Genomic DNA, 23,724 nt, shown 5'->3' with positions numbered 1-23,724 from the left:
ATATATATATATATATACATATATATATATATATATATATATTTGAAGTATATAAAGTATACTTTAGAAGTATATAAAAGTATATATATAAAGAAGTATATATAAAGAAGTATATAAAATTCCTTCCTGCTACCTTTTTAAAAAATTTTTTTGATGTTTGTTTATTTTTGAAAGAGCACAAGCAAGGGAGGAGCAGAGAGAGGGAGACACAGAGTCTGAAGCAGGCTCCAGCCTCTGAGCTGTCAGCAAGAGCCCAACACAGGGCTCAAACCCACAGACCATGAGATCATGACCTGAGCCGAAGTTGGATGCTTAACTGACTGAGCCACCCAGGCGCGCCTCCCACTGCCTTTGTAAAACAAGGTGCTTCTGCCCTCTACTAGTAAAATCGTTGCTATTTTTTTTTCTTAATTTATATATTGCCATTTCCCGGCCTAAACATCCCATTTGAAACTAGGAGAGAATTTAGATTGAAATGGAGAGCTCTGTTGTGAAATTAACTTAGTAGTAACTCAGAAAAGATTCACCTTGGGGCGCCTGGGTGGCGCAGTCGGTTAAGCGTCCGACTTCAGCCAGGTCACGATCTCGCGGTCCGTGAGTTCGAGCCCCGCGTCAGGCTCTGGGCTGATGGCTCGGAGCCTGGAGCCTGTTTCCGATTCTGTGTCTCCCTCTCTCTCTGCCCCTCCCCCGTTCATGCTCTGTCTCTCTCTGTCCCAAAAATAAATAAAAAATGTTGAAAAAAAATTTAAAAAAAAAAAAAAAAAGAAAAGATTCACCTTAAGTGATTGAACTTCTAAGTAACATATGATATAGTTCTATCTTCAGATTTCCTTTTAGGAAAACTTAAAGCTTTTGACACAACCCCAAAGTGACTGAACGTGCAAAAAACGTTTCCAACAGCCCAATACTGCGTTTTGCCTGTGAAACATTACTGAAAACAGCTTTGTAAATTCAATTCAAAACCATTGTCATTTAACAAAATACCATATTGGGGCACCTGGGTGGCTCAGTCAGTAAAGTATCCGACTTTGACTCAGGTCATGATCTCACAGTTCGTGGGTTTGAGGTCCATGTCCGGCTCTGTGCTGACAGGGCAGAGCCTGGAACCTGCTTCAAATTCTGTGTCTCTGTCTCTCTTTGCCCCTCCCCAGCTCACACTCTATCTTTCTCTCTTTCTGTCTCAAAAATAAACATTAAAAAAGAGGGGGGGCATCTGGGTGGCTCAGTCAGTTAAGCGTCCGACTTTGGCTCAGGTCATGATCTCACAGCTGGTGGGTTCGAGCCCCGCATCGGGCTCTGTGCTGACAGATCAGAGCTTGGAGCCTGCTTCAGATTCTGTATCTCCCTCTCTCTCTCTCTGCCTCTTCCCCGCTCACACTCTGTCTCTCTGTCTCTTAAAAATAAATAAACATTTTTAAAAAATAATAACAAAAAAAAGAAAATACCTTATTGTATTTAATATTGATTTTGTTTGTATCTGCATACTGGAAATGGCGACAAAAGAGTGTGGCAAGCCAAAAAGAGCCTTATTGTTAAGGCTCTCTTCCACTACCAGATTTTTAGAACTGTATGCCTGGATTATTAGCACTTACATTTAATTCATCTTGTTCCTCTCTATGTGAGGTGGGAAGTTTATTGTATCTGATCACTTTGTGCCTGAATTTTTGCATAGGAAATAGCTTTTGTCTCTTTCAGAGTAACTAAGAATAAATGATGATATATTGAGATTCTAGATCCAGAGTAACATTCGTTCAGTGTTAATATTAAATGTGATTGAAAGTCATATTTATTTCCCTGCCTTTTCACTATTTTTCAATTAATTCTTGATGATCTTTGCCTCTGAATCATTACAATGCTAAATATCTTCCTGCTGCTGGTTCCCTTTTTCCTACTTGTTAGTGATCCCAGAGCACCACCACATGAATATAGAGAATGGCTGGCAAAGATGTCTGGGAAACATGATGTGGGCGCTTACGTGTCGATGTTTAAGTAAGTTTTGTTTTGATTTTCCTTTTTAGTGACTAGTTCATTCTTCTTAAAGTTGTGTATTTACTTTTGTTTCTTAGAACGTTTTGCTTCCGAGAGATCATCAAAATCTAGCTGTTTGATATTTGAGCTTCAGTGTAAATTACTTCAAATTTTAAATTTCAAGTCATAGGAATTTGTTCTAATTAGGTATTTCCTATTATTAAATCATAGGGCAGCTAGTCGTACTGAAACAGTCACATCTTTTAGAAGAAGGGAAAGTAAAGTGCCAGCTGATCTCTTAAAGTAAGTATCCTTCTGACTTTACAAACTAGCTGGTGGTGTAGCAGAGACTACAGAGATCATGTCTCCCTCCCCCAGGCGGGCCTTTCTAAAGATGAGCACAGGCCCTGAGGCCTTCCTGGCACTCCGCTCCCACTTTGCCAGCTCTCATGCTCTTCTGTGCATTAGCCACTGGATTCTAGGCATTGGAGACAGACATCTGAACAATTTCATGGTAAGCATGGAGACAGGCAAAATGATTGGAATCGACTTTGGACATGCATTTGGATCAGCTACTCAGGTATGCTCACTTTGCTCTCATTGTTCTTGCCTGATTTAGAACCATAGTCCTAGGACCTTCTGGAAATGGATAGATTTTAAATCAATTAGATTGATTTGTCATGGTCATTAAATTTGACATTCTTGCAGAATAAAGGATAATCTCAACTTTGTTTTGGCCTTGTTCAGACAGGTTATAGAAGGTATGATGATGCTCATTTGTGGAATTTAAGAAATAAAACAGATGAACATATGTGAGGGGGAAAATAAAGAGGGAAGCAAACCATAAGAGACTCTAAAAGACAGAACAAATTGAGGGTTGATGGAAGGAGGTGGGTGGGAGATGGGCTAGATGGGAGGGCATTTGTTATGAGCACTGGGTGTTGTATATAAGTGATGAATCACTAAATTCTACTCCTGAAACCAATATTGTACTCTATATTAACCAGCTAGAATTTAAATAAAAATTTGAAAAGAAAAAAGAATATAAACAACAAAAAAAGGTGTGATGAGTTATATAACTAGAGCCAAGAATAAAATGTGTTCCTATTAAAAGGGAAGACTATAAGGTTTTATGAAGCCCCATAATCAAAATGTCTTGCACAAGATGTGATACAAATCTTTTCTCTGACATTAAACCCTGAATATTTTCAGCTGCACTTATAAATCCCTGCAGGCTGTGTGGTCCTACACACACACACAGGTTTGTGCAAAGATGATTGTGTTGGGTACTCTTGGGCGCAGTGGGTTCACATCTGTGCAGCCGATATCATTTCTCACTGTGAACAATAACTATGAGAAGATGCTCTGTGCCTTTTCCCTGAGGTTTCTAGTTCATATGTCCTCCTTCTTGTCCATGTTTTTCCCTCCTTAGTTTCTGCCTGTCCCTGAGTTGATGCCTTTTCGTCTGACTCGCCAATTTATCAATCTGATGTTACCAATGAAAGAAGCAGGTATTATGTGCAGTGTCATGGTGCATGCACTGAGAGCCTTCCGCTCACACTCAGACCTGCTTATCAACACCATGGACGTGTTTGTAAAGGAACCTTCCTTCGACTGGAAAGTAGGGTTATTTGTTCTTTTTACTTTCATTACAACATACCAGTGACTGATCTGGCATCTCCTGTCATATGTTGGAAATGTATCAAATTTTGTTTATTAAAATATTTACATTGTTTTGTGCAGTATTTCTTAAAGTTAACATTTGGGGTCAGTTGACCTGTAAACCAGATAAGAGACATAATCTTCATTTGGAGAAAACTGTTGGTTCAAATGAGTGTATTTCTAATGAGGAGTTAATGTAGACCTATTGGTGATTTAGGTCTGATTTCTGAGACAACTTTTAGCTTAAAATCTGTTTCATGTGAAGTCTTCCTTGATTATAAAGATACATGATGCTTTCATAAATAGTAAGCCCCAAAAGAATGAAGCTTAGTGATGGCCTCCTTGATAGGGATGTCGTTGTCCCTGTTATTTGTATTACTACTATTAGAATGTGTATAAAAAGTTATAAAGCTCCCCCTAGTTATAGATATTTATTTTAAAATCATTACTGGTTCAGTGTTTTAATGTGATCATATATACTGTTATAATAAGCAGAGAACATCATGTTCTTTTCCTTTAGAATTTTGAACAGAAAATGCTAAAAAAAGGAGGATCATGGATTCAAGAAGTAAACATAACTGAAAAGAATTGGTATCCCCGCCAGAAAATACATTATGCTAAGAGAAAGTTAGCAGGTGCTAATCCGGCAGTTATTACTTGGTAAGATGGTTATTTGTGAACAAAACACCGACATGCTACTATTTACTAAAGAATGACTAACATATAAAGCATGGCTTTATGAAAAAAGCATGGCTTAAGGAGGTGAACTTCTGCAAGGCCGGGCAGGGTCTGTATCTCTGAAGCCTGTGTACTTGGCCTCTGCCCTCTTGGCACAGTCTTCAGGCTTCAAGTCGGTGCCTGGAATAACCAGTACCAATGTGAAGAACAGCAGGAGCATTTTTAGGCAATTACAATAATATTAGTATGTAAGAGGAGATTTAGATTTTAAAATTGCTTTTGTCCTTTTTAGGAGAAAATATGATCTGGGTTGGCACAGCACACAGGTGTGGAGAATCCACATTGTTGGCAAGAATCCAAATTGAGTTAGCCTTTAGGTTAGCTTCAAAAATGTTCTTGTTGGGACGCCTGGGTGGCTCACTTAAGCATCCGACTCTTGATTTTGTCTCCAGTCATGATCTCATGGTTCGTGAGTGCATCAGGCTCTGCACTGACAGCTTGAAGCCTGTTTGGGATTCTCTCCTCTCTGCCCCTCCCCAGTCACACGTGCATGCGTGCTCGCCCTCTCTCTCTCTCTCTCTCTCTCTCTCTCTCTCTCTCTCTCAAATAAACGTAAAAGAAAATTTTTCTTATTGAGGTCTAAAGCAAATAGAAATTTATAGAGATGTTTCACAAGAGGGATAAAAGCTGGACTTTACAATTAAGTAATAGTAGCTGGCAATCTATGGTCAGTTGTTTTTTTGACAGGGGTACCAGTGGTCTTTCCAACAAATGGCTCTGGCAGAGGAACAAAAGTTGATTCCTATCCCACACGATACACAAAAATTAATGCAGAATAGATCAGAGACCTAAATGTAAGAGCTAAAACTATAAAAGACTCAGAAGCACAGGGGTAGATCTTCATGACCTGATTTGGCAATGACATTTGTCATTCTTAAGTATAACACCAAAAAGCACAGCAAAAAAAAGAAAAAAAAATAGGTAAATTCATATCAGAATTTAAGTTTTGTGCTTCACAGGATACCATCAAGAAAGTAAAGTAAAAAGACAACCCACAGAATGGGAGGAAGTATTTGAAAGTCACAGCTGATACAGGACTTGTATCTAGAATACATTAAAAAAAAAACTCTTACAACTCAATAAAAAGACAAACAACCCCTTTAAAAAATGACCAAAGGATTTGAGCAGGCATTTCTGTAAAGAAGGTGTACAAATGGCCAATAAGCATATGGAACGATGCCTGACATTATTATGAGGGAAATGCAGGTGAGGTACCACTTCAGACCAACTAGAATGGCTATAATAAAAAAGTGGAATATAACATGTGTTGGGAAATGTGGAGAATTTGGAGCCCTTGTATGTTGCTGATGGGAATGTTAAATGGTGCAGCTGCTATGAACAGTCTGGCATTTCCTCAGAAAGTTAAATATAGAATCACCATTTGGGCTTGTAATTTCAGTCCAGTCTTATGCACACACCAAAGAGAAATGAAAGTATACATTTACACAGAAACTTGCAGTCAAATGTTTACATATATAGATATATATTTATTTCTTTTAGGATTTTTTAGTAGATGAGCTTTATTTTTTTTTTAAATAATCTCTGTGCCCCACATGGGACTCAAAGTCATGACCCTGAGATCAAGAGTCACGTGCCCTACAAACTGAGCCAGCCAGGCACCTGTAGACAAATATTAATAGCAACATTATTTGTGTTCTGTGTTCCTACAAATCCAGTCTCTTGATTTCAAGATCATAAACCACAGAAAATGTTCTATAAGTGATGAGAGGAAACGTTTGGATAGGATAGCTAGGAATGAAGGCAACAAAGGAAAAATAATGCATGGTTCATGATTTTGAGTTTGTTTAATCTTTTTTCCAGTGATGAGCTCCTCCTGGGCCATGAGAACGTACTTGCCTTTGCAGATTATGTGGCTGTAGCACGAGGGAACAAAGATCACAACATCCGTGCCCAACAACCAGAGAGTGGACTGTCAGAAGAGGCTCAAGTGAAGTGCTTGATTGACCAAGCAACGGACCCCAATATCCTTGGCAGAACTTGGATAGGATGGGAGCCCTGGATGTGAAGACTATGGGAGTCAGTGGATAAAAAGCATGAAAAGTGTTTAAAGAATCTCAACTCTCACCTACAGCAATCAATGTGCTGATTTTCCTGATGCACTAAAGAAATCTATTTAGTGGTAAAGTCTCGTAGCAGGAGTTTAATCAAGATGATGATGAATAAGTGAATATTGGTATAAATGAATGATTAGATTATAAACAAAGACTAGAATTATAATAGAAAAATATATCTAAGCTTGTATAAGTATTAAATCAAGAATATAGCATATTACAAGTGCTATGACTTAGATAAACCAGCTATCTTAATAAATGGTTTAAGTATGAACATCCCATGCAGTGTTGTCATTAGTAATTTGGCGCATTGGAAGTAACACCCAGAAGACTTCATCACTAAGATTTTATGATACGATGTTACATTATATTAGCAATACAGGAATAATAAGGAATGATATGGCTTATAATATTTAGAAATGATTTCATTTGATATTTTACGATATTTTTCTAGTTTTTTTTCTCATTTTATTCTCTTCTAACTTAGACATTTTATGATAGAATTGTTCTCTAGAAGAGAAAGTATTTAGGAGAGAGAAAAACATTGGTCTTAGCACTCACTTTTGCTACCCTGATCCACAACAGGAAGATAGATGAATGTGCTTTGCATCCAGTAGCTTCAGAAATTGCAAGTGTGATGATGGGGTAGCACAGAGCATTTCAGTTGTAGGGGAAAAAAGAAATCCCTATTGGAAATGAATTCCTTATTTGGAGAGAAAACATGCACTTTATTTATTTTTTTAAAAATTTTTTAATGTTTATTTATTTTTGAGAGAGAGAGACAGTATGAGCAGGGGAGGGGCAGGGAGAGAGGGAGACACAGAATCCAAAGCAGCTCTAGGCTTTGAGCTGTCAGCACAGAGCCCGACTCGGGCCTTGAACTCATGGACCGTGAGATCATGACTCGAGCTGAAGTCGGACGCTCAACCGACTGAGCCACCCAGGCACCCCAGGGAACATGCATTTTAAAACAGCAAGATCAAATTATGAAACAAAAATGGCTTTCTTTCCTTCATAGAATCACTGCCCCTCCTCTAATCCGGCAAACCCCTGAACTGTTTTCAGGTTGGCTCTTAGCTTTTTGTTACTATTTCTTTAAACATTTATATTTGGAAACTCTCGTTATATAGCTATATATATAGCTCTCAGGCAGTTTCAAAAACAACATGTTCATGTATAAAATGTACTTGACAAAGTCATTCTAATAAATACAGCTTGAATGCATTACGTCATTAAAAATAAACCATTATGGGGGCACCTGGGTGGCTCAGTCAGTTAAGCGTCCAACTTCGGCTCAGGGTATGATCTCTGGTTTGTGAGTTCGAGCCCCACGTAGGGCTCTGCGCTGACAGCTCAGAGCCTGGAGCCTACTTTGGATTCTGTCTCCCTATCTCTCTTCCCCTCCCCTGCTCACGCTCTGTCTCTGCCTGTCTCAAAAATAAATAAACATTAAAAAAAATTTTTTTTTAATAAACCATTATGTTTTCAACAAATGGTGTCAGATTCAACTAAAGAAATTTCATCTCTAAAGAAAAATAAGTGATCACATGTGTGAAAAATCCAGTATACACCTGATCTAGTAAATATTTTTTGCTAAGCACAAAAACAACCAAAACAAACCTACCTTGGTGTTGAGTTGATTATAATATATTGTTTTCTGTAACAACTAATTAACCATAATATTTGCTTGAGTCCTGATGATGTGAGATATACTCATTAACTAGATTCCATGTTATGAGAAATTCTGTTTTTTAAGGACTACTTTCATATCAGTAAAAGTTCATTGTTGCAAGATGAGTCCAGTTTCATAGCTGTCTGCTTCAAATTATATCTGAACCCATGAGAATGTGGAAAAAAGTTACTGTATATAGTATTCAGAGACACTTGCACAACCACTGAGGATGGTAAAGGACCTCATTGCACACAGGAGACTACATGTCTAACCCATACCTCATCTCCAGACTTCAACCCTATGGTTTTTGCTGAATAAAGATATTTGGTTTGGAAACCAGGAAATAAAAGAAGACATCTGTCCTATTATAAGGAAATATGAATAATATCAATATGAATATTTGGGGGATTTACTCTACATAGGATCGTGTCCTCTGATAATAGATATAGTTTAACTTCTTTTGCAATTTGAGTGTTTTTATTTCTTTTTTCTTGCCTAATTACTCTGGCTAGAACATCCAGTATAATGTTGAATAATGAGCATCCTTCTCTTGTTCCTGATCTTAAGGGGAACATTTTCATCTTTCACCATTGAGTACTGTGTTATCATATTGACAAAGTTCCTTTCTGTTCTTAGTTTGCTGAGGTTTTCATCATCAAATAGTGTTGTTTTGTCAGTGTTTTTTTGTTTTTTGCATTAATGGAGTTGGACCTGTTTTTTCTTGTCTATGAATGTGTATTAGAATGATTGATATTTAGATGTTGAAACATCTCAGCATTGCTGGGATAAGTCCTTCTTGGCCATGGTGAGTAAGCCTTTTGATATGCTGTTGGGTTCTGTTCGCTGGTAATTTGTTGAGGATTTTTGCATCAGAGTTCATAAGAGATACTGGTCTCTGATGAATGAGTTAGGAAGTTTTCCCTTCTGTGATATCTCCTAGAAGAGTTTGAGCAGGGTTGGTATTAATTCTTTTGTACGTGTTTTGTAGAATTCACCAGTGAAGTCATCTAGGTGCTGGCCTTCTCTTTGTTGGGAGATTTTTTTTGTATTTATTTTTGTCTTGGTTTTCTTTCTTTTTTTTTTTTTTTAATTGAATACAATACGTTTAATTAGTTTCAGGTGTACAATTCTGTACTTTCTGAGTGCTCATTAAGATAAGTGTATTCTTGATCCCCTTTGTCTATTTTACCCTCCCCCCAATCCCATCCCCTCTGGCAACCACCAGTTCTCTGTATTTAAGAGTCTGGTTTTTTATTTGCCTTTTTTCTTTGTTTTCTTAAATTCCACATATGAGTGAAATTATATGGTATTTCTCTGACTGACTTCACTTAGCATTTTACCCTCTAGGTCCATCCATGTTGTTGCAAATGGCAAGATTTTGTTCTTTTTTTTACGACTAATATTCCATTGTATATACACCACGTCTTCTTTATCCATTCATCAATCTATGGACACTTGGGCTGCTTCCATATCTTGGCTATTGTAAGTAATGCTGCACTAAACATAGGGGTGTATATATACTTCCAAATTAATGTTTTTGTCTTCTTTAGGTACATACAAGTAGTGGAATTACAGGATCATAGGGTAGTTCTATTTTTAAATTTTTGAGGAAACTCCATACTGTTTTTCCACAGTGGCTAGACCAGTTTGCACTCCCACCAACAGTACACAAAGGATCCTTTTCCTCTATATCCTCGCCAACACTTGTTTCTTGTGTTTTTATTTTCGCTGTCCTGACAGGTGTGAGGTGATATCTCATTGTGGTTTTGATTTGCATTTCCATGATGATTAGTGATGTTGAGCATCTTTTCATGTGTCTGTTGTCCATACTTAAGTCTTTTTTGGAAAAATGTCTATTCAGGTCCTCTGCCCATTTTTTAAAAATGTTTATTATTTTGAGAAAGAGAGTATGTGTGAGTTGGGGAGGGGCAGAGAGAGAAAGAGAGAGAGAGAGAGAGAGAGAGAGAGAGGAGAAGGTGAGAATCCTAAGCAGGCTCCACAGTGTCAGCACAGAGCCCGACATTGGGCAAACTCAGGAACCGTGAGCTATGACCTGAACCGAAATCAAGAGTCATACACTTAACCAACTGAGCCACGTAGGCATCCCTGCCCATTTTTAATTGGATTACTTGGGGTTTTTTGGTGTTGAGTTGTAGGAGTTCTTTATATATTTTGGATATTAACCCCTTACTGGGTATATCATTTGCAAATATCTTCTCCCATTCAGTAGGTTGTCTTTTCCTTATGTTGATTGTTTCCTTTGCTGTGCAAAGCTTTTTATTTTGATGTTTTCCCAAGTTTATTTTTGCTTTTGTTTTCTTTGCCTCTGGAGACATTTAGAAAAATGTTTCTGTGACATGTCAAAGAGATTACTGCCTGTTTTTTTCTGGGAGTTTTATGGTTTCATGTCTCTGTTGGGAGGTTTTTTTATGCTAGTTCAATCCTGTCAGATAATAGGTCTGTTCAGATTTTCTATTTCTTCTTGAGTCAATTTTGATAATTTATATGTTTCTAGGAATTTGCCCTTTTGAATTACATTATCTGACATGTTAGTATTTTTATATTTGTAAGATTCATAGTATCCTCAACTTTCTCCATTTCTGATTTTAGTTATTTATGTATTTTTTCCCTTAGTCTAAAGGGTGTATGAATTTCTTTGACATCTTCAAAGCCCCAACTTTTGGTTTTGTTGGTTCTCTGTTATTTTTCTATACTCTATCTGTGCTTTAATCTTTATTATTTCCTTCATTTAGTAGCTTTGGGTTTTGTTTGCTTTTTTTTTTTTTTTAAGTTCCTTAAGGTGTGGACTTTGGTTATTCATTTGCAATCTTTCTTTTTTAACCTAGGTGTGAAATGTGACTATTGTGTTTTGGTGTATTGTGTTTTTGTTTTCATTTGTCTTGAGCTATTTTCTAATTTCCCTTGTGATTTCCTTTTTAACTCACTGTTTTAAGAGTGTGTTAATTTCCAAATATTCGGAATTTTCTATTCTTCCTTATTTATTGATTTCTAGCTTCATTGCATTTTTGTCAGAGAAGATACTTTGTAAGATTTCCATCTTTTTCAGTTTACTTAGATTTCTTTGGTGCCTAACATGTGGTCTGTCCTAGAGAATACTCCATGCCTGCTTAGAGGAACGTGCATTCTTCTTTTTATGGGTGGAGTGTTCTATATGTCTGTTAGGTCTGGTTGGTTTATAGTGCTGTTCAAGTCTTCAATTTCCTTATTATTCTGCCTAGATGTTCTGTCTCTCCATTGTTGAAATTGGGGTCTTGAGGTCACCAACTGTTATTGTAGGTCTGTTACTCCCTTCAATTCTGTCAGTGTTTGCTTCATATTGGGGGAGGGGGATTGCTTTTTGGTGTGTGTATCTTAATAATTTTGATGGATTGACCTTTTTACTGACATATAGTATGCTTTTTTGGGTCTCTTCTCACAGGTTTTGACTTCAAGTCTATTTTCCGATATTAGTAGCCATGTCAGCTTTCTGTTGGTTACTAGTGCCTGGAACATATTTTTCCATTCTTTCACTTTCAGTCTGTTTGTGACTGGCTCTCAAATGATTCAGTTGGATTGGGGGTTCTGGGAAGATGGCAGCGGAGGAAGACACTGGGCTCACCTCCCTGCTGATTGCTTAGATTCCACCCACATCTATCTAAATAACCCAGAAAACCGCCAGAAGACTAGCAGAACAGACTCTCCAGAGCCAAGCGTAGACAAGAGGCCCACGGAAGAGGGTAGGAAGGGCGGAGAGGCGGCGTGTGCTACTCAGACTGGCAGGAGGGAGCCGGGGTGGTGGAGGGGCAGCCCACCTGGCAAGGCAGAGCCCCCAAGTCTGACTTGCAAAGGTGGAGGGGCCAGGCTGCGTGAGTTCTGACAGCCAGTGGGACTTAACATCTGGAATGTTAGAAGTCAACAGCACTGCCCTCCGTGAGCGGGGAGGGAGAGGGGACGCCAGGAGGGAGAGTTGTTGAGCCCTGGGAGACAGAGATCAGCTTGGTGGGGGAACAAAGGCGCTGGCAAGCACAATCTCCTTCCCCCATCCCCCAGCCGAAATTCCCAAGGGAACCAGTTCCCCTCACTGAACTTGCTTGCACCGTGCAAACACCCAATGCTGTGCTTCTATGGATCCATCCCTCTGACAGGCCTGCCTCCCTCCCCATGCTGCAGGGCCCCTCCCGTAGAGGACCACCTATAGCAAAGCTAGTTAGCTCTGCCCCTCCCGCCGCAGTGCACCTTGCGGATCCACCCTGGCTAATACGCCAGATCCCACTGAAGCAGCACCTCAAGCCTGGCAGTGTGCAAATAGGCCAGACAGGGGCCACACCACTCCACAGTGAGTCCTGCCCCATGGAGAGGGGAAGGTAAGGTACACAACAGTCTGACTATAGCCCCAGCAGTGAGCTGGGGACAGACATCGGGTCTGTGGCCCCACCCACCAACACAAGTTACTCCAAACAGCACAGGGGAAGTGTGTGCAGTTTGGAGTCACCTCAGGGACTACCCAAAATGACGAAACGGAAGAATTCTCCTCAAAAGAAACTCCAGGAAGTAGCGACAGCTAACGAATTGATCAAAACCAATTTAAGCAATATAATGGAACAAGAATTTAGAATAATGGTCATAAAATTAATCACTGGGCTTGAAAAAAGTATAGAGGACAGCAGAGAATCTATTGCTACAGAGATCAAGGGACTAAGAAACAAGAGGAGCTAAAAAATGCTATAAATGAGCTGCAAAATAAAATGGAGACAACCACGGCTTGGATTGAAGAGGCAGAGGAGAGAATAGGTGAATTAGAAGATAAAATCATGGAAAAAGAGGAACCTGTGAAAAAAATAAGAAAAATCCAGGAGTATGAGGGCAGAATTAGAGAACTAAGTGATACAAACAGAACAATATCTGTATCATAGGAATTCCAGAAGAAAAAGAGAGAAAGGGGCTGAAGGTGTACTTGAACAAATCATAGCTGAGAACTAACCCTGATCTGGGGAAGGAAAAAGGCATTGAAATCCAGGAGGCAGAGATAACTCCCTTCAGACGTAACTTGAATCTATATTCTGCGTGACATATCATAGTGAAACTGGCAAAATACAAGGATAAAGAGAGAATTCTGAAAGCAGCTAGGGATAAACTAGTCTAACATATAAAGGGAGACCCATAAGACACCTATCTACTGAAACTTGGGAGGCCAGAAAGGAATGGCAGGAAATCTTCAATGTGATGAACAGAAAAAAAAAAAAATATCAGCTGAGAATCTTTTATCCAGCAAGTCTGTCATTCAGAATAGAAGGAGAGATAAAGGTCTTCCCAAAAAAACAAAAACTGAAGGAGTTCATCACCACTAAACCAGCCCTACAAGAGATCCTAACGGGGATTCTGTGAGTGAAATGTTGCAAGGACCACAAAGTACCAGAGACATCACTATAAGCATGAAACCTACAGATATCACAATGACTCTAAACCCTTATCTTTCATAATAACACTGAATGCAAATGGACTGAATGCTCCAACTAAAAGACACAGGGTATGCGAATGGATGAAAAAACAAGACCCAATTATTTGCTGTCTACAAGAGACTCATTTTAGACCCGAGGACACCTTCAGATCTGAAAGTGAGGGGATGGAGAACTATCTATCATGCTACTGGAAGTCAAAAGAAAGCCGGAGTAGCCATACTTCTACAGACAAACTAGACTTTATATTAAAGGCTATAATAAGAGATGAAAAAGGGTATTGTATAATAATTACCAGGTCTATTCATCAGGAAGAGCTAACAATTATAAATGTCTATGTGCCGAATACGGGAGCCCCCAAATATATAAAACAATCACAAACATAAGCAACCTTATTGATAAGAATGTGATAACTGCAGGGGACTTTAATACCCCACTTATAACAATGGATAGATCATCTAGACACAGAATCAATAAACAAGGGCCCTGAATGATATATTGCAACAGATGGATTTGACAGATATATTTAAAAGTCTACATCCCAAAGCAACAGAATATACTTTCTTCTTGAGTGCACATGGAACATTCTCCAAGATAGATCACATACTGGGTCACAAAGCAGCCCTTCATAAGTATAAAAGGATTGAGATCATACCATGCACACTTTCTGACCACAATGCTATGAAACTTGAAATCAACCACAGGAAAAAGTCTGGAAAACCTCCAAAAGCATGGAGGTTAAAGAACACCCTACTAAAGAATGAATGGGTCAACCAGGCAATTAGAGAAGAAACTAAAAAATGTATGGAAACAAATGAAAATGAAAATACAGCAATCCAAATGCTTTGGGATGCAGCAAAGGCAGTCCTGAGAGGAAAATACATTGCAGTCCAGGCCTATCTCAAGAAACAAGAAAAATCCCAAATACAAAATCTAACAGCACACGTAAAGGAAATAGAAGCAGCACAGCAAAGACACCCCAAACCCAGCAGAAGAAGAAAAATAATAAAGATCAGAGCAGAAATAAACAATATAGAATCTAGAAAAACCCGTAGAGCAGATCAATGAAACCAAGAGTTGGTTTTTTGAAAAAATAAACAAAATTGATAAACCTCTAGCCAGACTTCTCAAAAAGAAAAGGGAGATGACCCAAATAGATAAAATCATGAATGAAAATGGAATTGTTACAACCAATCCCTCAGACATACAAGCAATTACCAGGGAATACTATGAAAAATTATATGCCAACAAACTGGACAACCTGGAAGAAATGGACAAATTCCTAAGCACCCACACACTTCCAAAAATCAAACAGGAAGAAATAGAAAGCTTGAACAGACCCATAACCAGCAAAGAAATTGAATCAGTCATCAAAAATCTCCCAACAAATAAGAGTCCAGGACCAGATGGCTTCCCAGGGGAATTCTACCAGACATTTAGGCTGAGCTAATACCTATCCTTCTCAAGCTGTTCCAAAAAATAGAAAGGGAAGGAAAACTTCCAGATTCATTCTATGAAGCCAGCATTACTTTGATTCGTAAACCAGACAGAGACCCAGCAAAAAAAAAAAGAGAACTACAGGCCAATATCCCTGATGAATATGGATGCAAAAATTCTCAACAAGATACTAGCAAGTTGAATTCAACAGCATATAAAAAGAATTCTTCACCATGGTCAAGTGGGATTCATTCCTGGGCTGCAGGGCTGGTTCAACATTCACAAATCATTCAATGTGATACATCACATTAATAAAAAAAAAAGATAAGAAGCATATGATCCTGTCAATCGATGCAGAAAAAGCATTTGACAAAATTCAGCATCCTTTCTTAATAAAAACCCTCGAGAAAGTCTAGATAGAAGGAACATACTTAAACATCATAAAAGCCATTTATGAAAAGCCCACAGCTAATATCATCCTCAATGGGGAAAAACTGAGAGCTTTTTCCCTGAGACCAGGAACACGACAGGGATGTCCACTCTCACCACTGTTGTTTAACATAGTGTTGGAAGTTCTAGCATCAGCAATCAGACAACAAAAGGAAATCAAAGGCATCAAAATTGGCAAAGATAAAGTTAAGCTTTCACTTTTTGCAGATGATATATTATACATGGAAAATCCGATAGACTCCACCAAAATTCTGCTAGAACTGATACATGAATTCAGCAAAGTCGCAGGATACAAAATTAATGTACAGAAATCAGTTGCATTCTTATACACTAATAATGAAGCAACAGAATGACAAAGAAACTGATCCCATTCACAATTGCACCAAGAAGCATAAAATACCTAGGGATAAATCTAACCAAAGATGTAAAAGATCTGTATGCTGAAAACTATAGAAAGCTTATGAAGGAAATTGAAGAAGATACAAAGAAATGGAAAAACATTCCATGCTCATGGATGGGAAGAATAAATATTGTCAAAATGTCAATACTACCCAAAGCTATCTACACATTGAATGCATTCCAATCAAAATTGCAACAGCATTCTTCTTGAAGCTAGAACAAGCAAACCTAAAATTTGTATGGAACCACAAAAGACCCCGAATAGCCAAAGTAGTTTTGAAGAAGAAGACCAAAGCAGGAGGCATCACAATCCCAGAATTTAGCTTCTACTACAAAGCTGTAATCATCAAGACAGCATGGTATTGGCACAAAAGCAGACACATAGACCAATGGAATAGAATAGAGAGTCCAGAATTGGACTCACAAATGTATGGCCAACTAATCTTTGACAAAGCAGGAAAGAATATCCAATGGGGAAAAAACAGTCTCTTCAACAAATGGTGCTGGGAGAACTGGACAGCAACATGCAGAAGGTTGAAACTAGACCACTTTCTCACACCATTCACAAACTCAAAATGGATGAAGGTACTGAATGTGAGACAGGAAACCATCAAAACCCTAGAGGAGAAAGCAGGAAAACACTTCTCTGACCTCAGCCACAGCAGTCTTACTTGACACATCTCCAAAGGCAAGGGAATTAAGAGAAAAAGTGATTATTGGGACCTCATCAAAATAAAAAGCTTCTGTACTGCAAAGGAAACAATCAACAAAACTAAAAGGCAACCAACGGAATGGGAAAAGATAATTTGCAAATGACATATCGGACAAAGGGCTAGTATCCAAAATCTATAAAGAACTCACCAAACTCCACACCTGAAAAACGAATAATCCAGTGAGGAAATGGGCAGAAGACATGAATAGACACTTCTCTAAAGAAGATGGTCAACAGGCACATGAAAAGATGCTCAATGTCACTCCTCATCAGAGAAATACACATCAAAACCACACTGAGATATCACCTCATGCCAGTCAGAGTGGCTAAAATGAACAAATCAGGAGACTATAGATGGAGAGGATATGGAGAAACGGGAACCCTCTTGCACTGTTGGTGGGATGCAAACTGGTGTGGCCACTCCGGAAAACAGTGTGGAGGTTCCTCAAAAAAGGAAAAAATAGATGTACCCTATGACCCAGGAGTAGCACTGCTAGGAATTTACCCAAGGGATACAGGAGTATTGATTCATAGGGGCACTTGTACCCCAATGTTTATAGCAGCACTTTCAACAATAGCCAAATTATGGAAAGAGCCTGTGTCCATCAACTGATGAATGGATAAAGAACTTGTGGTTTATAAATTTTTTTAATGTTTATTTTTGAGACAGACAGAGACAGAGCATGAACAGGAGAGGGGAAGAGAGAGGGAGACACAGAACCTGAAGCAGGCTCCAGGCTCCTAGCTGTCAGCACAGAGCCTGACGCAGGGCTCAAACTCACAGGCCATGAGATCATGACCTGAACCAAAGTTGGATGCTGAACTGGCTGAGCCACCCAGGCGCCCCAAGAAGTTGTGGTTTATATATACAATGGAATACTATTTGTCAATGAGAAAGAATGAAATATGGCCTTTGGTAGCAACGTGGATGGAACTGGAGAGTGTTATGCTAAGTAAAAGAAGTCATACAGAGAAAGATAACATATGTTTTCACTCATATGTGGATCCTGAGAAACTTAAGGGGAAAAAAAATTAGAGCGGGAGGGAGACAAACCATAAGAGACTCTTAAAAACTGAGAATGAACTGAGGGTTGATTGGGGGGGTGGGAGGGAGGGGACAGTGGGTGATGGTCATTGAGGAGGGCACTGTTGGGATGAGCACTGGGTGTTGTATGGAAACAAATTTGACAATTAATTTCATATTTAAAAGATAAAAATAAAATGATTCAGTTGTATATAGTATATAATTGGATCATGTTTTTATAATCCATTGTGCCAGTTTCTTTCTTTTAATTAATGAGTGTAATTCATTCACATTTCAAGTGATTAAGAAGCACTTCTGTCGTTTATCTATTTGATTTCTACAAGTATCATCTTTTTCCCCTGAATTCTTCCAGCACTGTTTTCTTTTGTGTTTGACGAATTCTGGTAATGTACTGTCTGAATTCCCTCCTTGTTTCCTTTTCTGTATGTTTTCAAGTTTTTTCTTTGAGGTTATTCTGGTGATTATAATTAGCACCCTAATTTTATAACAACACGGTTTGACTTAATACTTAGTTTTAATAGTGTACAAAAACTTTGCTCCAGGAAATCTCCATCCTCTCTCCCACTTTGTGTTGTTGTTACAATTTACATCTTTGTATATTATATCTCCATTAATTTAGTCTTATTAGTATTATTTTAGGAATTTGTCTTTTATTTTATTTTTTTTTTCAACGTTTTTTATTTATTTTTGAGACAGAGAGAGACAGAGCATGAACGGGGGAGGGGCAGAGAGAGAGGGAGACACAGAATCGGAAACAGGCTCCAGGCTCCGAGCCATCAGCCCAGAGCCTGACGCGGGGCTCGAACTCACGGACCGCGAGATCGTGACCTGGCTGAAGTCGGACGCTTAACCGACTGCGCCACCCAGGCGCCCCAGGAATTTGTCTTTTAAATTATATAAACACAAACTGGATTTACAAACCAATATTTATGTATATAGTTATCTTTACCAGTGTTTCTTGGTAAGCTTTGTGATCTATTTTTTTTTTTTTCAAAACTGGATATTTCGAATATCATAATGCTGGAAAACTCTTTTTTCTCTCTCCCCAAGGCTTACTGTTTTTGTTTCCTGAGAGCTGAAGTTGTCTAATGTTTTTAAAATTTTATTTTTTTTGAGTGAGAGAGAAAGAGAGCATGAGTGAGGGAGGGGTAGAGAAAGGAGGGAGAGAGAATCCCAAGCAGTCTCCAGCTCCACGCTGTCAGCACAGAGCCTGATGCAGGGCTCAAATTCATGAACTGTGAAATCAAGAATTGGACGCTTAACTGACTGAGCCACCCATACACCCCTATCAGAAGTCTATTTTTAAAGTGACTTTTCCAAACACCTTTTTTTGTTGTTGTTTTGCAGAGATTATATTCCTTGTCATGTGTGATCATCAAATTGTTATACTATTTCAGCAGTGAGCCAATGACAGAGATTTCCTTAACTATCTGTCACCAAATAAATAAATAAATAAATAAATAAATAAATAAATAAAATAAAGGAAAAAACCCTCTCCCATACTTTGCAGGTTGGTTTTGACCTGAGGTACTCTTGAATGTTCAACCAGCCTACCCGCAACTCTCCCTTAGCCTTCACCTCCTGATTGTGTGGAACCCAAGGACTGGCTAGAGGTATAAGTTTTTTGGGTTTTTTTTTTTAATGTTTATGTATTTTCTTTTTTTTTTTATAAATTTTTTTTTCAACGTTTTTTATTCATTTTTGGGACAGAGAGAGAGACAGAGCATGAACGGGGGAGGGGCAGAGAGAGAGGGAGACACAGAATCGGAAACAGGCTCCAGGCTCCGAGCCATCAGCCCAGAGCCTGACGCGGGGCTCGAACTCACGGACCGTGAGATCGTGACCTGGCTGAAGTCGGACGCCTAACCGACTGCGCCACCCAGGCGCCCCAATGTTTATGTATTTTCAAGAGAGAGGCGGAGCACGAGTTGGGGAGGGGCAGAGAGAGGGAGACACAGAATCCAAAGCAGACTCCAGGCTTGAACCCATGAACCACGAGATCATGACCTGAGCAGAAGTTGGACGCTTAATTGACTGAGCCACCCAAGTGCCCAGAGAGAGAGAAGAGAGAGAATCCCAAGCAGTCTCTGAGCTGTCAGTGCAGAACCCAACATGGGGCTCAATCCTATGAATTCCGAGATCATGACCTGAGCTGAAATCACAAGTGGGACACTCAACTGAGCCACCCAGGTAACCCTCTGGCTAGAGGTATATGTCTTAGGTTCTCTCAGGTCTTTTCTGAGCATATGTCAGGGCTTGGCAAGCACAGTGCACTCAGGAGCTCTTCAAAGCCCTTATTCCTCCAAGGATGATCCTTCTCAGCCTCCTCCTATCCAGGCTGTTGTTTCTTTCTGCTAACTGCCCCATTACCCTCCCTGGCCGCAGGTACCCATGGGTAGTATGTCTTTAAATTTGTCTGACACCTCTTGCAACGCTGCTGAGGGTGCAAAACAAAGGGAAGTGTCTGTGATGGTCCCTCAGGTCATCACCAGACAGGTCAAATGCACAACTACAATTGTTTTAGAACAAGGTCCGTGTTGCCACCCCCCACCCCTGACCCCAGCACCAGCAAGCCACATCAAGAACATGGCCTCCTGTCCCTATGGTCACTGCTGAAACCTGGGAAGTGGAGGGTGGTGGGCAGGTAAACAAAGCAGTACGACACTTCCATCCAACTTTCAGTCTCTTCAATGAGTCCTACCCTGATTTCTGTAAGTACTTGATTAGAATCCAGAGTTCCAAAAACCGTTGATTCTGCCTTTTTTTTTTTTTTTTTTTCAGTTTACTGGTTGCTTCAGTGGAGGTACTGATTCTTGGAGAGTTCTTATTTATTTTCCATGTCGTAACTTGGATTATCTTTTTTTTGCTCCTGGCTATTGGGAATTTCTGCAGTTGAGTTCTTATATGCATCTGTTTTTGAAGATCACTAGGTGAGGAATGAAGATGTATTATAGGAGAGGCCAAACCACAGGTGTTCAGAACTCAGGAAATGAAGGTAATATTTGTATACAAAGATCCATAATGTACAGTGAGAAAACACTACATCAAGGGTAGTCCAGAAGTTACTGCCACTAGGAGAAGTGGCCTGTGACCAGACCTAGAGGATCAGGATTTGTTCTCTGAATACTTGCTAGCCCTCTAGTAATTCTCTAGAATAACTATAAGACAGCACTGTTCAATACTTATTTTGTGCACTGATGGAAATCTATATCTAGTATGTTAGCCACTAGCCACATGTGGCTCTTGAGCCCTTTATATGTGACTATTGTAACTAATGCCTGAATTTTAAATCATTTAATTTAAAGTATAGTCAAGTCTTGTTATTCACAGTGATTAATGTTCTCTAAAGTCACCACAAACACTGATTAGTGAATATGGAACAATTGATCCCAGGGGAAATAAATAAGATTAGGTTTCTGTAAGCCACTGGTCAGAACATTTTCATCAAATGATTAGTATACAACTTGCTTCATGTGTGTTTGTATTTAAAGCACTTTACTATTTATTCATCATCATGCTGTACATTATGTCCCCAGGACTGACTTAACTAGAAATTTGTACCTTTTGACCACCTTCATCTCTTTTGTGCACCCTTTACCCCTGCTTCTGGCTACCACCAATCTTCTGTTCTATGTATCTGTGAATTTATTTGTTTTATTTTGTTTTACTTTTTAGATTCCACATATAAGTGAGATCATAGGATATTTGTCTCTGACAGATTCCACTTAGTACAATGCCCTCAAGGTCCATCCATGTTGTTACATATGGCAAGCTTCCATTCTGTTTTATGACTGAATAATATTCCTGTGTGTGTGTGTGTGTACGTACACACCACTTTTTCTTTATCCATTTGTCCCTCAGTGGACACTTAGATTGCTTCCATGTCTTGGCCATTCTAAATAATTCTGCAGTGAACATGGGGGTGTTCATATCTTTTCAAGTTGGTGTTTTATTTCCTTTGGATAAATACCTGGAAGTGGAATTGCCAGATTATATGGCAGTTCTATTTAGTTGTTTTTCATAGTTGCTATAGCAATTTACATTCCCACCAAAAGTACACAATGGTTCTTTTTTCTTCATGTCTTCACCAACACTTGTTTTCTCCCATCTTTTTGATGCTAGCCCTTCAGAGAGGTGTGAAGTGATAACTCATTTTGGTTTTGACTTGCATTTCCCTGATGATGAATGATGTTGAGCACCTTTTTTTCATGTGTCTGTTGGCCATCTGTACCTCTTTGGAAAAATGTCTATTCAGTTCCTCTGCTCATTTATAAGTCATGTTTTCTATTTTTTTTCCTGTTCTTTATATACTAATGCCTTATTAGATATATCATTTGCAAATTTTTTCTCCTCTTCTGTGCCTTACCTTTTCATTTCCATAGTTTCATTTCATTTCATTTGCATGGTTTCCTATGCTGTGCAGAAGCTTTTTAGTTTAATGTAATCTCACTTGTTTAATTTTGTTTTTATTACCTTTGTTTCATTGTCAAATCCAAGAAATCATTGCCAAGAGTGATGGTTGATTTGTCTTCTTCGAGGAGTTTTATGGCCTTATATCTTATGTTCAAGTCTTCAATACATTTTGAGTTGGTTCTTACATATGGTGTAATGTCAGGTCTGGTTTCATTCTTTTGCATGTAGCTGTTCAGTATTCCCACTATTTATTAAAAAGACTATCCTTTCCCCACTGCATATTCTTTGTTCCTTTGTCATAAATTAATTGACCATATTTGCATGGGTTTATTTTTTGAGCTATTATTTTATTGATTTATGTATCTGTTTTTATGCCAATACCACACTTTTTTGATTACTATAGCTTTGTAATATAGTTTGAAATCAGAAAGTGTGACGCCTCCAGCTTTGTTCTTTCTTAAGATGGCTTTGGGCAATCAGGATCTTTTGTGGTTCCGTGCAGATTTGAGGATTGTTTGTTCTATTTCTGTGGAAAATAACATTAGAATTTTGGTAGGACTTACATTGAATCTGTAGATTGCCTTGGGAAGTATGGACATTTTAACAATATCAATTCTTATAATCCATGAGCACAGAATATCTTTCCATTTGGTTGTGTCTTCTTCACTATCTCTCATCAATGTTTTACAGTTGTCAGTGCACAGGTCTTTCACCTCCTTGGTTAAATTTATTCCTAGCCACTTTACCCTTTTTCATGCATTGGTTAATAGGATTATTTACTAAATTTCTCTTTTTGATATTCACTATTTGCCCATAGAAACACAACTGATTTTTGTATATTGATTTTGTATTTTGCAACTTTACTGAGCTTATTGATTAGTTCTAACAGTTTTTCCCTGGAGTCTTTTGGGTTTTCTGTGTATGATAAGGCATCTGCAAATAATACCAGTTTTACTTTTCTCTTTCTGATTTGGATGCCTTTTTTTTTTCTTGCCTATTTTCTCTGGCTAGGATTTCCAATACTATGTTGAATAAAAGTGGCAAGAGTGTGCATCATTGTTTTTTCCTGATCTTCCGGGAAAAGCTTTCAACTTTTCACCACTGAGGAGGATGGTAACTGTGGGCTTGTCGTAAATGCCTTTATTATGTTGAGATATGTTCCTTTTATAGCCAGTTTATGAGAGTGTGCTTTTTTTTTTTTTTGATAAGTGGATATTTAATTTGGTCAAATACCTTTTCTGTATTTCCTGAGATGACTGTATGACTTTTATCCCTTGTTTTGTTAAGGGGGTATATCACATTGATTGATTTGTGGATGTTGAACTATCCTTGCAACCCTGGAATATGTCCCACTTGATCATGGTATATGATCCTTTTCCTCTGTTGTTTAATTTGGTTTGCTAATATTTTGTGGATATTATGGGGTATTGGCCCGTAATTTTCTTTTCTTTTGGTGTCATTGTCTGGCTTTGGTATCAGGGTAATGCTGGTTTCATAAAATGAGTTCCCTCCTCTTCTCTATTTTTTGGAAGAATTCAAGAAGTAATGGTATTAGTTCTTTTAAAATTTTGATAGGATTCACTAGTGAAGTCATCTGGTCCTGGACTTCTATTTGTTCGGAGATTTTTGATTAGTGATTCCTTCTCCTTACTAGTAAGTGATCTGTTCAGATTTTCTGTTTTTTTATGATTCAGTTTTGG

The 23,724-nt window shown here is 38.6% G+C and overlaps 1 protein-coding gene across 2 annotated transcripts in view; it reads left to right on the top strand.

The window, feature by feature from the left end:
- Positions 1-8,237, top strand: part of PRKDC (protein kinase, DNA-activated, catalytic subunit) — a 219,433-nt gene extending 211,196 nt beyond the window's left edge. For both annotated transcript variants that reach the window (XM_058698565.1, XM_058698566.1), the window contains 6 exons: positions 1,900-1,989; positions 2,200-2,271; positions 2,347-2,548; positions 3,401-3,589; positions 4,151-4,290; positions 6,190-8,237. In XM_058698565.1, the coding sequence (XP_058554548.1) occupies positions 1,900-1,989; positions 2,200-2,271; positions 2,347-2,548; positions 3,401-3,589; positions 4,151-4,290; positions 6,190-6,394 (898 nt within the window). In that variant the 3' untranslated portion in view covers positions 6,395-8,237. The remainder of the gene's footprint in view (positions 1-1,899; positions 1,990-2,199; positions 2,272-2,346; positions 2,549-3,400; positions 3,590-4,150; positions 4,291-6,189) is intronic.
- Positions 8,238-23,724: the final 15,487 nt, after the last annotated feature.

The sequence above is a fragment of the Neofelis nebulosa genome, chromosome 14 (assembly GCF_028018385.1).
Source record: "Neofelis nebulosa isolate mNeoNeb1 chromosome 14, mNeoNeb1.pri, whole genome shotgun sequence".
NCBI lineage: Eukaryota > Metazoa > Chordata > Mammalia > Carnivora > Felidae > Neofelis > Neofelis nebulosa.
The sequence above is the reverse complement of the archived record's forward strand: the minus strand, read 5'-3'. Positions and strand labels throughout refer to the sequence as shown.